Genomic DNA, 17215 nt, shown 5'->3' on the forward strand with positions numbered 1-17215 from the left:
CCTTTACTCTAATTATCAGATCTCTCTCCCTGTTTGCCTTTATAACTTAATTTATTTCTTTTTTATGTGGTACTCATGGTTTAACCTTGGAGCATTCTACCTTTGAGCTATACCTCCACACTTTTTTAATTTTTTATGTGGAAACAGGGTCTCACTCCATTGTTGAGGTTGGCCTTGAACCTCTGATCCTGTGAACCATCATGCCTGGCTTATAAATTTAATTTGGAATCCGAGATTTACTGTTAAGCTATCATTTGACCTCCTTGGATTTCTGTTTTCTTCTTTGTAAAGCAGAGATAGAAAAAATAATAAATTAATTAAATCAAAGTCATTAAAGTGCTTTATAATTAAGACACCTTGCAAAAGTAAGGTGCTATTACTTGTGCTTATTAGTTTTCTCTACCTTGTGCTTAATTTTAAAATTTAATTTTGTTTTAAAAGTGAGGTTCCATCAGGGGTGCTGATAACACTAAAACAGATATATAAGCACATAAAATTATTAGCCTAGGCTGAATGTGCTGGGTGCTAAAATATGAGAAGACAAAAGGACACAGTAGACCTGACAATTAGAACTTAATAGCCAACTCATGAGTTCCAAGTATAACACCTGTTCTTGAAGGATCTAAAGTGCCATTTGTTCAATAGCTATGACACAAATGAGCCTGGTGCTAAGCACTTTACATACATCATATATTCAACATTTATGATTATTTCTGCAGTCTTAAGTTATTATTACACTAATTTTAAAAATGTTTTTGAGAACATATTTGTGTTCATATATATTTTAGTTGATAGTCACTTCTAGTTTTGTGACTCTGTGGTAGTAAAATCTTCATATAAAAATTCTGCTTTTATGCAGCTTCTCAGGTATATCCAATTTTTGTAGATATTAATGAATACCAGCATTGAGGAAATGGCTAATATTTTTGTTAACTTCAGAAATAGATTAAGTAAGAGTATTATATGATAATCTCCATATTAAAAAAGTTAAATGACTGGTTCACCAATAGGGTGAGCTTAGAAGATTCATGGGGATGACATGCTTGGTGGCTATAAGAAGAAATGTAACACAGCATTTAACTGAGAGATGATTACCCTTTAAATGCAAACTATCCTGTCAAATCACAGGATGAGTGCATTTCCCAGTGGAAGATGTTGCAAAGTGCAAATGACTGTGATTCCTCCCTAAAGTACTTGTCTTTGCAGCTTGGATTCTCTGAGATGCCCATCAAAACCACTTAACTTTTCCCATAGGAAGTCAAGAGAGATGAGCCTTCAGGTGTATTAGAAGGCCACCTTCAGTTTTGAATTTTTTTGTGACAAGTCCATACTTTGTCAGTTTGCAAATGAGATTAAAGTGTCATCTTTCCTTGGCAATAAACTATGTGAGGAGAACATGTGCAGCTTTAAAAACAGCATCTATTATATCAGGGATTTTTGGGGAGTACAATGAATGCCATGAGTGATATGCATTCCACTAGAAGTAGTCAGACAAGCACAATTGTAGAACATTTGCTACTTCTTTTAGTGCTTTTAGAAAAATTTCTCATAATATCACATTTATTGTGGTGTAGGTATTGCTGCTATAGTCAAAACTAGAGCAGGTAACAATACCTCACCCTAAATAAGGAAATTACTGTTCAGTTCTCGGGCATGCCCCCAAAGGCATTGCTGCATTCATTTCAGGGATATAGCAAAATAATACTTTCAGAAAATGGTAATGTTTAAATATACAAAATGCTTATAGTATACATAATTGTGAATTGGAATCAGACACATGTTCTCTTTTCCATTTTATTGAAGTCAACAAATAGATACAAATGGAATTTTAAAATATAAAGGTGAAGACTGTGAGGAAAATGTTAATATGAGGGGTTGTTTTGATTAAATAAGTCATATAAGCTTATAGATGCATGTGAAGATCAAATTTAACATTGGCTCAGTCATCTGCTAGAGTTTTAAAATGATCAATTGAAAAAAAAAATAGCTATCCCACAAATAGGATGAATATTTTTGACGTTTGTATTTTCATAAGTATGAAAATGATCCATTTACTTGTGTGTTATATGTTTGGAGACACACATTCTGGTATGGGGCTTTGCAGCCCCAAGTGTTGTTTTGAATCTGCCAACATTACTATTGAAGTTCCTCAAACAGTTAAACATAAACTGGATGTGGTAGTGCATGCCTATAATTCCAGTATTTGGGAGGCTGAGACAGGAGGATTACAGGTTGGAAGACAGCCTCAGAAACTTAATGAGGTCCTTTAGCAACTTAATGAGAACCTGTTACAAAAAAAGATAAGATCTGGGTGGTATAACTTGGAGGTAGAATGCCTCCAGAAACAAAAAGTATTCAATATAGAATTACTATATGTTTTGAAATTCCATTCCTAGGCATTTCCTCAAAGAATAAAAAAACTGAGACTCAAACAGATCTTTATTCATGCACACCTAAGTTCAGGGCAGCACTATTTACAATAACTAAAAATTCAAAAGGGGAAGATGGGGAATGATTACTTAGTAAGTATGGATTTATATTGGGGTTTATAAAATATTTTGCAACAAGATACAAAGGATGGCTCTATATTTTGAATGTACTAGATTTCCTGGAATTGTTCACTAAAACCCATTAATTTTATGTCATGTGAATTTTGCATCAATAAAGAAACAGACCTACCATGTAGTGTGAGATGTACAGCAAACAGGATGATGTTAGGTTATGCACAAACATTACTTGCTATTGGGTTTACATATCTATTTTTACAGTTTATTTTTCTTCATGGTAAATTATATTAGTTTTCTCTTTGCAGTAATATAAAGTTTTCTTTTAAGATAAATGCTATATTTAAAACGATTAATTTAAAGAATAAGTAATTAAGGTACCACTGAGATGAAAAATGAAGATAATTCATAGATGACTGAAAAAATGAAAATGTTAAGAAACACTGTATTCTATATTCAAGCCAGTTAATTTTTTGTGAGCACATATTGGGTACTAGTTTCTTTTCATCAGAGTTGAACAATATTTTTTTGCCATCAGAGATTTTACTCTGGTAAAGGTGATAAGCCACTTCTACAAATAATTCTAGGAAGAGGCTAAATGTGCCAAGGGCTAAAACAGAGTACACACTGAGGTAAAGATCAGGTACCTATTTGGTTACCTGTGCCTTCAAAAATACTTATACATATTAGTGGGGATGAACTCAAGTCTAAGTACTCTGACTTAATTTAGGCATTGTTGGTTGGTAGAGGGAGGAATTGGTGAAACATGAATTAGGGAGAAAATTGTCTTTGAAATTTTAGATGAGGAGCAGTAATGGATAAATGCAATAAGCAATGCATTTAAGGTCCAACAACTATATCCCTTTATTCCTCTACCTTTTTCTCTTTCAGTAACCTGTCTGTCATCTGGATTCCTCCTTTCTCTAATAGTCTCACATTCAAGATAATATATTAGGGGGCTTAATAATGTATATTCTGGAGCTAGACTGCTTTGGTTCATATTCTAGCTCTAATATTTTTATATTTTGTAATCTTAGTCATGTCACTTGATTTTTCTATATCTTAGTTTTTCCACCTATAGAATGGGGATATTAATATCATTGACATTATCAAGTTGTAGTCAGAATTAAGGAAATGCAATGATTAAGTGTATGGACCTTTTTTTTTTTTTTTGGTTCCGGGAATTGAATGTAGGGTATTATGCATGCTAGGCAAGCTCTCTACCATTGAGCAAAACTCCAAGCTAGGAAAAACATTTTTGTTACTATATTTTTAATTTTATTTTTATGTGGAACATTTTGAAAATGGCATACATTCAGACTGTGCTATGTGCTTTCTCCCCCCCTTTCCCCTTCCCCTCCCAACAATGAATATCCAGGTTTAAACACTGCTTTGCATTTAGTAACTGGCCAAAAATGCTAGCCTTTATTTTCATCTCCAGTCAACAAGTCCTGTACATTCCATCTCCTAAAAACTCTTTGAATGTCCCTCAGAAACACTGCCTCAGTTTAAGACAGTATGCAATCACATTTGCAATTGTGCCCTAATTAGTTTTTCATCCTCCATCCATCCCTTCTGTCTGTCTTGACTGCCTGACACTCTTTTGTTTATTCTTTTTTTGCAACTGGAGATTGAACAGAGGAGCATTTTACTTCTGAGTTATACCCCAGCTCCATTTTATTATGAAACAAGTTTTCAATAAGTTGTAGAGAGCCTTGATAAGTTGCTGAGGCTGATCATAAACCCGTAATCCTTCTGTCTCAGCCTCCCAGGTGCTGGGATTACAAGTGTGTACCACCACACCTGGCTTGCTTATTCTTAAATAATTAGCTCACTTTCCACATCTGAAAATTTCTCTGATCTGCTGTAGTATAGTTAGGGCTACATTATGTCACCAGAGCACGCCTTGATTATAGCACATTTCATGGTACGGTGCCTACTTGATGTTCCTTACACTGTGGAACTGAGTTAACCCAGCTTTGATGTACCAGCCAAAACATAGCCTCTTGTAATAAGTAAATATTTATTAAATGCTTGAGTAAATGAAAGAATGGCTTCTGCCTATGGACAATTAGCTTACTGTCTTTATTTGGAAAATTAAGGTGATTGATTACATATAAGAATGAACAATTCTGAACACTGTAAGGTAAGTGCTCCAGAATTCAGGAAGAAAGGCATTTGGTTAGTGTTGAGTCATCAAATGAGGTAGATCTTTATTTGGAACTTAAGAAAAAGCATAACTTGTATGAACAGTGGTGTGATTATCATCAGTATTTTATGAATTGAATGGATGGTGACAGAAAAAAATATGTGACATTTGCAATAACAACAACAAAAAAGAGCAGTCCAGCTAGAGTGCATTTGTATGGGGGATATTTGTTTAAAAGAGGATATTTGTTAAAAAAAAAAGTACAAGTTGTGGCCAGTGCCAGGCTGACCCATGGTGGCATGTGCCTATGATCCTAGTACTTGGGAGACTGAGATAGAAAGATTGCAGATTCAAGGCCAACATGCAGTAGCTTAGTGAGACACTGTTTCAAAAATAAAAAAAAGAAAAGGATGGAAGTGTAGCAAAGTGGTAGAGCACCCTTGGGTTCAATACCTAGTACCATAAAAAAGAAAAAAGAAAGAAAACAAGTAGTTCCCAAATTATAAATAGGGTATGTTCTAAAGATTTTTTTTAAAAAATCATTTGTTTGGATATTACACATAATATATATAGTGGTGAGATTTTATGCCCAGCATAAAATATTGTAAAAGCAAAAGGTCACGAGAGGTGTGGAGATTTGGTACTTGAAGATAGAGTAGAAGTTCAGCTTTGTAAATCATCTATGACCCTTTCTACATCTCTTTATATATGCCATTTTCTCTATTCTACAGCTCAGTTTTTCTATCTCTCAAAACCCTGTACTGCTATTTTCCTTGAAAAAGCACCAGAGTTGAGGGTGCTTGGGTTCCACCAGTCAGTCAGTCTGTCTCTGTTTGTGTGTGTCTGTCTGTTTCACTCTATATACCTCTCTTCTCCATCATGTCCTTAACGCTCAGAGCAATAGCTTCTTACTATCGAAAAGATTGGATTGAATTCATTGACGCCAATTTGTGAATAACTGATAGCCACCCTATCCTGGCAGCTATACTTGTTGTAATTTTAACAGCTTTTTTGTTCATTAAAATGAACCTGTAATTGCTGGATTTTCTGGCAGTAGAACAGAATAAAAAATGGTTGGGGTGAGGATTGAAGAGAGGGAGTTCCAGTGTACAAGCAGATATTTTGGGAAGGGAAAACCTTGGCTAAAAGCTTTGCATAATTTCCCTTTCTTCTTCACCTCCCTTCCTCACATTGTCTTGTGTAGTTTTCTCTACAGATTTACTATAACATGAAAGTTGTGTAATTTTTATAATTGCTTCATGGTAATTCTGGGTAAATACTATTATTCAGTTATTCACAAATCTGAGACTACCTGTAATGGGAAACAGAGTTGGATGGAATACATAGCACTGGATTCAGAAGACCTTAAAGGAGAGTCTAGAAATATATCCACACAAATAAGTAGTAAGGGAAGGTTTTTGAAGACTGAGATGATGAAAGCAATAAGGAAGGTATAATTATTCTAAATTTTGGATTAGAAGTGATGGGGTGTCAACTTCAATCTTAGTTTGTGATTGGTTAAAACAGAATCCTATTTGTAGCCATTAGTTTTCACTGTATTGGCACTTTTTCCTTTAGCTGCTAGTTTCTGTTTCTTTATGGCTCCTGACCACTAGTCTTTTAGGATTAAGTCTAGAGGCTTTTATGTCTTGCCTTCCTAACTAGCCCATAAATCCTTATAAACTATGTTTCTGTGTCCTCAAAGTCAAGTCCAATATTAAAAAACTCAATTATAAAAACCCAATTATAAGACCACTGTGTGTGTGTGTGTGTGTGTGTGTGTGTGTGTGTGTGTTGTGTGGTGCTGGAAATTTAACATAGAGACATTTTACCTCTGAGCTACACACCCAGCCCTTTTCATTTTTTGTTTTAAAACAGGGTCTTTCTAGGTTGCCAAGAATCTTGCTACATTGATGACAGACTGTCATCAAGCCTGTAATCTTTCTGTTTCAGCTAAGTACTGGTATTACAGGCATGTGCCACCATTTCCTGGATAGTGTGTGTGTGTGTGTGTGTGTGTGTGTGTGTGTGTGTGTCCGCGCGTGCGCGCGTGTGTGTGTGTGTGTAGTGAGTGTTACTAGAGATTGAACTCAGGGGCACTCTGCCTCTGAGTTTCACTCCCAGTTCTTTTTATTTTTCAAAAAGGTCTTGCTAATTTTCTGAGGCTGGCTTTGAACCTTTGTTCCTCCTATCTCAGCCTTCCAAGTACTAGGATTACAGAGGTATGTCATAACATCTGGCTCTGTTTCTTTTAAAATAGTCTCTAACTTTTCCAATGGTCCTCCAGAACACAATAGAGAAAGCCGTTAATGATCTGCAGCAGTTAGTTCTCATACCTGCAAAGACTTGCACTCTTAACTTCCAACTAATGGACACTAAACCATTTTGAAAAAAATGCTGATTTCCTTGGAAAACCCTGCTGTCTTTATTCTTTATATTTGTATTATGATAGTATCCTGGATATTTCTACCCTGGGTGAGGTAAGGAAGTAAGGAGATAAGAGATTTAAGGCATTTTTTAAGCCTGAATTATAATTGACTAATTGTTACAGGATTCCTAGGTCTTTAATCAAATAGGTATTATTTTCCTCATTTTGGAAATTAAAGGATCTTGTTAACATTGGGCCCTCTTGTGTTTCATTTGTATACTTTATCTTTGGCAACTCACCTTGTCATTTATGTTACTGAGTATTAGCAATGTGCAGTGGCTTGCATTGCAAATGTTTTGGGTTTTTATATAATGAAGCTGTTATTGTCAAAGTTGGATTTTGTGGTTTAGTCTTTTTTCACCAATAGTTGCAACAAGAAATTAATAGGTCTGATGATACAAAGAAAATGCTTTTATCTTTTTCAATTACATACCTGTAGAAATTACTAGTTTTAGGAGATACTGTTTCATTATTCAGTACTCACTGGTCTAGGTAGTTACAAGCCAATAAAATGTGCTTCTTCACTTTCTAGGGTTACTATTACTATGAGGATTTAGAACCTGACCACTGACATTTCTGTTCCTAACCTAAGTGTTTTCCTTTTTCAGTTCATCTCAGCAGCCCTTATTGAATAAGCCACCCCTCTACATACATGCATCCATCTACCATAAATTGTTGTGTATCTACTCTGCTGGGCGCCATGCCAGGCACACACATTGTCTATCTGGCAAATATCAAATGGAACAACTTAAGCATAATGTTTGCAGTAATAATCTTTTGTTTACTTCTATGATTCACATTTCAGTTTTGGAAAGCTAAGACTAAACAATTTCTTGTTTATCATCAGATAATTTTCCTTACTCATGGAGAAGGTATCTCTGGTGATGTCATTTTACCCAAAATGCTTCTTATAACTGGGTTATGTTGATAGGCACTGAAATATATCATAAAAACAGAAGGAAGAAAGATTCAATCCTAGCACTCAAGCATAAAAACCGTTATGATCCGAAGAGATGGGAGCTACAATATTTAAGAGGATAGAAAACCCAGCACCTGATTATGTTAAGGGATGTGTGGAAGGTTTCATGGAAGGAAGAATGCTTGGACGCTTAAGCATGACTAGAAATTTTCCTGGTTGATAAGGAGAACAGGGAATTTCAAGTGGAAGCATATGTGAAACCAGCAAAGTATGAGAGACTGTGGCATGTTTGAGATTTTGACATTGGGAAGGCATTTCAAGCATCTGTATAGGTTGATTATGCTATAACTTTTGTCATATAGCCATCCTATAGCATCCATAACCTACTCCCTATTACTCCGTTTCTCCAGACATTTCTTTCCCCATTATTGGTGTGTGAAGATATTTTCTTGGGGGTATTATTTAGCAGTCATATTTGTAATTTTCCCTAAAATTAGTGATTCAACACAGAGGTGACTAATAAACACTAAATTGGGTGACAGAAGATCTGGATTCTCATTTTCTAGTTCTTTCAGGAGATGTCATCTGAATCAAGTATTTAACACCTTTGTTTTTTTGCTAGTAAAACAGGAGTGTTAACATCTGCATTGCCTACCTCAGGATCAGGTTAAAAATAAAGATGAGGCACTTAACAATTAAGAGGTCCAATAAAACATTTTACTTGGAATTCTGCAAGTTGAATTTAAATGAGTCAAATATTTTGTAGAGTATTTGTATTGGACAGTTGATTAAAAAATAATTGACAAATGATTTTTTTTTAGTTTTTCAGCGCCCGTATATCTACCTTTATGCATTTGGGATTTCATTTACCTTATTTTTACATTTTTCTAACTTGCATGATAAAAATGTAAAATTCCCAGTATTCTAGCAGGTATATCTTAGACTCAGATTCCCATTATTGATATTAAATAGTAACTGACTTAATATTTAGGTTAGTAAAATATGAGTTGGTATATTTAATGGTAGTCTTTGACTAATGAATAATATGTAGTTTGAATTGCTCATAAATTAGTCTCAGTCTTTTGTGACACTGGTTGTATGATCTGAACATTATCCCATTTTGGATGTGTGAGAGGGTCTCAATCATTCAGTTAGGACTGGGAGGTTATGAAACCCTGGACTTTTGCCTCCTTTACCATTTACTTTAAATTCAGTAACAGTGACTGCAGTAGTTATTAGCAACAAAAGGTTGCTAATACACTTTATTTCCTTTAACTTCATCTCCTTTATTAGATTGAGTTGAATACTACTGAAATATGATAACTAAGCCGAAATATGACCTTTTGGACTATAGGAATATGAAGCATTGTTCTTAATATAAATACCCCTGACTGATGCTTCTTAAGGCCAATTGTTCTCAAAATCTATCACCTGTAGATATTAAAATAGGGCAGATAAACTCCGTAGTCTACTTATTCTGCTCTGAGCCATCTTACATAAACCAGAAGAAAGAAGAATATTGTTATTATGGATAAGATAACGATATCTTAATGGAATGTAAGTGAATTTGTTATGTAAGACCATAACTTCCCAAATTTATTGGTTCACTACACCCTTTTTAGGAATGAATCACTCAGTGTCTCCCCCAGGTGCTTTCCCCACCCTTTAATTTTATTCAGCACCTCTCAATTACACCCATGGCAACTACCACCCCTGTATTTGTCCAGCATCCTCCTGAGTTGGTATCTCAAATTTGGGAATCTATATTATATTGATAGAGATCCTGTGATCACAGTCACTAATATTATAAGACACTTATTTATGGACTTCAGGTACTTAAATACCCATTTCTTTTTCTCCTTTTATAACTTTGAGGTGAACCATATAAATTTGTAGAAAATTCCTATTCTAGTTAAAATATAATATAAAATTAAAGTTACATTGCTTTTTAAACTTTTTATTGGTGCATTGTAGTCATTCATCTTAATGGATACAAAATGGTGGTGGCATACATGCACACATCACCCAATTAGCCCTTACCCAATTCCTGCCCCATTTCCTACTCCTCCCTCCTCATATTTGGCTTAGTGATTTACTTTAATATGTCTGTTAATTTACACCATGAACATTAGATAATTTCCCTCTCCCCCATCCCCTCAGGCCACCTTATCTATAATATCATCTATAGAATCTCCTTTTTCATCTAGAGTGCCTCCTATGACCCATTTTCTCCATAGCTTTCGAATATTAGGGAGAGCATCTGATTTCTTATTTTTTGTGACTAATATTACTTAGCATAAGTTATCCACTTCCATCTGTTTTCCTAGAAATGTAATTATGTTTTTCTTTATGGCTGAATAAAATTCCATTGTGTACATGTCCCATGTTTTGTAATCCATTCATCTGTTGATAAACATCTTGGCTGGTTCCATACTTTGGCAAATGTGAATTGTGCAGCTATGAACATAGATACACATGCATTAGTTTGGTAGTTTGGTTTCCATCCTTTTGGGTAAATACCTAGAAGTGGTATTACTGGATCATATGGTAAGTTCAATCTCATTCTTCTGAGGATCCTTCATACAGTTTTCCAAAGTGGTTGCACTAATTTCCCAGTTCTCCACATCATCATCAGCATTTGTTGTTGTTTGTATTTTGAATGATTGCCATTCTAGTGGAATTAGATTAAATCTCAGGGTAGTTTTGATTTGCATCTCTCTGATTGCTAATGATGTTGAGTATTTTTTCATGCATTTATTGCCCATTTGAATTTCTTCCTTAATGGTGTCTATTTAATTCAATTGCCCATTTCTTTTTGGGTTATTTGTTTTCTTAGTGTTGAGTTCCTTGAATTCTCTGCATAGTCCAAATATTAGTCCTCTATCAGAGGAGTAGGGGGCAAAAATCTCTCATTCTGTTGAGGTTCTTGATAGTTTTCTTTGCAGTACAGAAGCTCTTCAGTTTCATGCAATCGCATGTATCTATGAACCTTTAGTTTCTTGTGCCTTTGGGGTCTTGCTGAGAAATTTTTTACCTGTGCCTGTGCCTATTTGTTGCAATGTTGGAACTATTCCCTCTTTAAGGAGCCTTAAGGTCTCTGATCTAATTTCCAAGTCTTTGATCTGTCTTTCATTCTTGTGCAGGGTGAGAAAGTGAGGTTTGTTTCTATTTTTCTGCATATGGTTAACAAGTTCTGTCAACACCATTTGTTGAATGGGCTTTTTCCCAGTGTATGTTTTTGGCCCCTTTGTCAAAAATCAATTTGCTGTAAGTGTGTGGATTTGTTTCTGAGTCTTCTATTCTGCTCAGTTGGTCTATGTATTTGTTTTTGTGCCAGTACAATGCTGTTTTTATTACTATGGCTTGGTAGTATAGTTTAAAGTCAGGCATTGTGATTCTTCCTGCATGGTTTTTATTGCTGGGAACTACTTTGGCTATTCTGGTTTTTTTAGTTGTTCCAAAAAAGTTTAAGGACTGATTTTTCTATGTCTGATTTTTCTATGTCCTTGATAATTTAATGCATATTGCATTGAATCTATAGATCACTTTTGCAAGTATGGTCATTTTGATGATATTTATTCTGCCTATCCAGAAACATGGGAAGATCTTTCCATCTTCTAACATCTTCTTTAATTTCTTTTTTCAATGTTTTATAATTTTCTTTGTAGATGTCTTTTATCTCCTTGGTTAAGTTTATTCCTTAGTATTTAATTTTTAGTGGGATATCCTGAGTGGAAAAGTTTTTTGGATTTCTTTCTCAGTGGATTTATTGTTGATATACAGAAAAGCTTTCTATTTTTTAAGATTGATTTTGTATCCAGATATCATGCTGAATTTGTTGATCAGTTCTATAAGCCTTTTGGTTAAGTTTGTTTTGTATTCTAAATATAGTATCATTGTTTTTCTGCCAGGCCTGAGGAAATGCTCTGGAAATTTGGTATATTTTCTAAAAAAACAAATGGCCTGAATTACTTAATATATTTTAAAGTCTGACACCATTAATACATAGTTTAAAAACATTCTTCTGGCCAGGCACATGCTTGTAATTCCAGCATTTTGGAGGCTGAGACCTGAAGATCATGGTTCACAGACAGCCTCAATGACTTAGGCCCTTTGCAAATTAGTGAGACCCTGTTTCAAAATAAATAATAAAAGATAGGGCTGGGGTGTAGCTTGGAAGTAAAATGTCCCTAGGTTCCATCCTCAGTACCGCAAAAAAATTCTTCTGAAGTTGATTGAATCATCTTATGTCACCTCTTAACCACTGCTTTCTTGAAGATGACTTGGAAAATGTTACATTTTCAATGTCACAGTCTCTAGTTTTTTCTGTATTTAAATTTTTCCTTACAAGTTAGTGGAAAGGAAATTGGTCAGTTTTGGTACTCAATCAAAAGAAGGTGTAGACAGATTTATGTGACGGATCATAAGTCATTAAAAATATATTTTCAAGTATTAACTATGTTTTGAAATTATTGACAATCACCTAAACCTAATTTAACATGAAAAGGTTGACTAAGATGAAAAATTTTATTGTCTACATGAATGAAAGCATCATAGTTTTGCATCATTGCATAACTCTAAGATGTTGTGCATACATAAAAAGGCTGAGACAAAGCTGAATACTGAATGCCAAAAATAAGTGAAAGCTTGAGTGCTGACTTAATATTTGACACTGATCATAATGGGATGTGGTTCCACAGGGTGAGAACACTAAATATTCACTTTCACAGACACATTTCTCTGATACAGTTTCTTTTTCTAGATAAATGCCCCAGCAAACACTCTTAACTGTTTTTAAAATATCACTTTCTCTTACACTTAGATTTTTCAACTTATTAGCTCATTCATGAATATTCTAAACCAAATCCAATCACCTGCTCCATTTTCATCTCTTTTTATGGACTTTTTGGTTTATTGCAAGTAGAAACACTCAATCACATTTTCCCTCAATTTACAGCTCTGTTTTTCCAAAGGTCATGCATCCATCATTCAATTATTCTATTGTTATCTCTTGTCATCAATTCTTGGAATTTTTGAACTAAGACTGTAATGTATACAGCCAGCAGTGTTACATAGCAACACAGGGTTGCTATACCATACAGGTCCAGCTCTCTTCACAATGCGTATATTTTCCTTTTAAAGTGTTAGAGAAAGGGAAACCACTACATTCTTGTGTAATTTTTATTGGGTAATTTTTTATCTTACAATTTTCCAAGTCTGGAAAGGTAAATTTATTCTATGACCCCCTTTTTATCTCTCAAACATTTTTACTCTCACTTCCACACTATCCTGCTTCACTTCATGGACAAAGGGTCAAATAAATTTTGGACATTATGTATTAAACATTAGGAATAATGCATACTCCCTGTAATGGAGGAATGCTAAAAATCATACAGTCAAATTACCATGAAAGATCTCACAGAAAATAACAGAATTTGAGCTATTCTTAGAAGCATGGGTTGAGTTCAGATTCGTGGAGTGAGGAAGAGATTTCATGGAAGGGGGACCTCTGGAACAAAGCAAGAAACAAAACAGCAAACTTATATGATGATAATGGGAATTTGGTGTTATGGGATACTGTAACAGAGAGTAAAACTGCAAATGTGGGTCGGCCAGCATAGTGTGAGTTCTAAGTACTGGTCTTAGTTGATTGATTGACTCACTCATCAAATGGTTTCTCATACCTCACAGGATGAAATCCAGACTTCTTCACTGCCGCATGTGGTATTCTGCTATTTGATTTCTGTATACTTTAAAATCAACTCCCTTCTAGCTAGGTGTGGTGGCCTATGCTTTTAATCTCAGTACTTGGAAGGCTGAGACAGGAGGATCACAATTTTGTGGCTAGCCTCAGAAACTTAGCAAGGCCATCAGCAATTTAGTGAGAAACTGTTTCAAAATAAAAAATAAAATAAGGCTGGGGATGTAACTCAGAGGTAGATTACCCCTGAATTCAATCCCCAGTACTATAAAACAAAATAAACAAAAAGACCTACTCTTCTCAACACTGTGTATCCTCTTTCCAATCATATTGAACTCTTCTGATTTATACTGAAGATTTTGCCAATCCCCGAATGTGTTGTAATTCCTCAAATCTCTGTATGTATGGAAGGCTATTTCTTCTAGAGTCTACATGATGAATTTATGAATTGCTCATTCTTCAGCCTCAGTTGCAGCAGGATGGTCATCTTTCCTCTGCTGCTGTAGAATCCTGAACTTAAAGCTTCTGCAGCATATTTTGTATTGTCACAGCACATGTCTGTTTCTCTCACTCAAATAGGGCTTTCTGAGAGCAAGTGATTATGCCTTGTCCACTTTTCTGTCCTTATCAACTTAGTACCTAACATAACTATTTCAACAAACAAGTGTTTTTGAATAATATCTTTACTGAATATGTAATTTGTATCATGTATGACTTTATTTTAAAAGAGTGATCTAGAAGCAATATGATTTATAGAGTGAAGATGAGAAATCCAGGGAAACCAGTTACATCTGTCTTTTTTTGAAGTAGCTTATTTGTTTAAAAACCCAATAGGGGTGATACTCCTGGAAAATCTATAAAAAAGATATGAATTAGTAAATGGTTACTGTGGACAAGAGATGGGGATGAGTTAAATATAATAAAGATTCAAGATAGTATGAAAAATTATAAGACAGTGACTGTTGCAAGAAATGAGGCTATATTCAGGTAAACATGTTTTTTCCCTCAATCAAACCTCCTGGTGTTAGCATTTGCCTCACCCTAGCTCTGCTCGAAAGATGAACAATTTATTCCTGTTCAGTTTCCTGGAACTAAGCTAGAAATTCATGTGGTTCTGATTTTAATATCTGATTCAGAGTTCAAATGTGGAAGAATTCAACCAGATTGACTACATTTTTTTTTATTAAGGGAAGGTGTGCAGGGCATAGGTTTCTGAATTTATATAACTATATATAAAACCTCTTTCTGCTTTTGGGAGCTACAAACTGAAGTGCTATACCAGGCAGATACACTGGGGTGCGCTACTATGTAATAGAGCCTAGCTGTGCATCACGGCTCTTAACTTTAAAACTCCAGAGAATTTGATGAGAGAGGGATCCACAAGAACATGACAAATGATGAGAGTTCAAACCTTAAGAGAAAAATGGGCTTATTGGTAAGAGACCTTTCTTTTCCTTGTTTTACTGTTGTTACTTATTTATTAGAATAGCAAGCCTGTTATTTTCATATGTGGCTGTGGAGCGGTATACAAAAATCAATTTTACATGTATTGTAGAAATCAGGAGACATATTGGTAACCATGTAAAAATCACAGGGAGCTTCTATAAAGCTTGATTTTTTAACAAAATCTGTAAGGGAATTTTATATTATTTTAGACTGTGGTATAGATTTATTTATACAGATGAAATGTAGTACTGGTTAAGAAATATACATATATATTTTAAAAGTTAAAATAAAGAATAGTGACTTGTGCAGAAATACATTATTTCACTTAGTTACCAGAAGGTGGCACACCAGATTCTTCTTACATACACAAAGAAAAGGAATATTATTTATAGGAATATAAAATAAGTTGTATTTAAAGATATTTTAATGTATTTTTAAGCAAATAAATATGTGTCATTTGCTTGGCGAAGCATATGCTAAAACATAAAAATATTAATTTAACCTAGAGTAGCTTCTTTATAATTCAACAATAATATTTATATGTATAGCATTTTAAAAGTAGACTTTGAAACAACATTGTCATTAAGGAGATATTAAAATTGATTATTCTAGAAAAAATTAAAATACTTGTAAACTACATTTTTTATAGAGTTAAGACAACAATTTAAATAAGGTCTTTTTCAAGGTCTTTCTAAAGATACTATTAGACTATGACTTTGATTTAGTTATGACTTTAATAATGCAATAGCGCTTGTGAGATGACCCAGAAAAATCAAGTTATTTTGAAAGAAATGTTAGATAAGGCTAATGTCTACTTTCTATAAGCTAATAGCAACATAAATTAAATGCATTTAAAGAAATTATATTGCATTAGAGCTCCACAGACATCTGCAAACATACTGTGATTTTTACAGAATTGACCGGCAACAGCATATACTGCAGTGATTCTGTAGTAGTCTCTATTTTTAAAACTGCATTTCTGAGGCAGTACCAAAAGTATGTCTGTCGAGTGCTGCTTTTTGTGTAGTTGCCTAAGTGACAGAAATTTACAAAACCCAAATCTTCTGGTTATAAGACAATATATTTATATGTTTTTATTAATTACAACCAGTATGAAATAAGAAAATTAGTAGTAAATGAACCTAGAAGAACATTAGCCATCTGGTCTCTGAAAGCTTGTAATGTGTGTCATTTGCTTCCAGGTTTTTATGGCAAAGCAGTATATCAGCAAATAATTGACCTTTAGGCTTACAAAATGACAAATCATTCCAAGGGCCGAGTATATGTTTACTGGGAAAGTGTTTCCTTGTGTCCAGATTTAACTAGTTCAGTCTCATAGATCAGTTGCAAATAAATGTTGTACTTAATGTCAGCCTTTATTCCAGTTTCTGAAACATTAAGAGTTTAAAAAAACAAGTAGAGACTTAGGACTTTCTAGTTAAGGTTTCTAAAATATAATTTTCATAATTCTAAATTGTTTTGCATGGCCTTAACTGCTCAGGATTTACAAATATGACTTATTAATTTACAGCTAAAATACTTTCAGGGTAAGCTTTGAAATTTTCGAACTAAATGCAATAAAGCCACAATTAACTGTTTTTTTTTTTTTTTTTTGCACTCCACTTTCAGGAGACGGAGGCAATTGTCTTTAAAACAAGCCGATTTCAAGGATATATTCAAAAAATCAACATCAGGGTATGTCTAAGGGTCTGCATTTTTCTTTACCTTTTTTCAATGAGAATTTATTTTCATAAGAGACCCTGAGAAAATAGAAAACATTCACTTATCAAGTTTCAGTGGTGTCTAGGATTTTGTGTTCACTAAACACAGTTATTAAAATGCCACACATTATTTCACTGTGCTGTACATTTTCTAGTATTCTTTCACAAACATAAGTTCACTGTGTTTTCATTGTATGAGATGAGCAAGGAAAGTAGCATTTTCCCTAATTTATAATGAGGTAAGATACCACTGGAGGTCATAAAGCTCATTTGGGACAGAACTGCATCTGAGTGCAGGTGCCTAGCTCTGTCCGCTTTAACATTCTTCCTTATGAAAAAAAAAAAAA

At 34.3% G+C, this 17215-nt stretch overlaps 1 protein-coding gene across 5 annotated transcripts in view; it reads left to right on the plus strand.

Annotated features, from left to right (window-relative positions):
- The window catches only part of KLHL13 (kelch like family member 13), a gene marked incomplete at both ends in the record, with an annotated part of 394445 nt that overhangs the window by 300721 nt on the left and 76509 nt on the right, over positions 1–17215 (plus strand). Inside the window, 2 exons of one of the 5 annotated variants that reach the window (XM_080718597.1) lie at positions 15096–15136; positions 16777–16842. The exons of 3 other annotated variants lie outside the window; for them this stretch is intronic. In XM_080718597.1, coding sequence (XP_080574723.1) covers positions 15096–15136; positions 16777–16842 — 107 coding nt within the window. Of the gene's footprint in view, positions 1–15095; positions 15137–16776; positions 16843–17215 lie in introns of those variants that run through there. One more of the 5 variants, XM_080718602.1, reaches the window with a different exon arrangement.

This window comes from Muscardinus avellanarius (assembly GCF_963383645.1).
Source record: "Muscardinus avellanarius genome assembly, chromosome: X".
NCBI lineage: Eukaryota > Metazoa > Chordata > Mammalia > Rodentia > Gliridae > Muscardinus > Muscardinus avellanarius.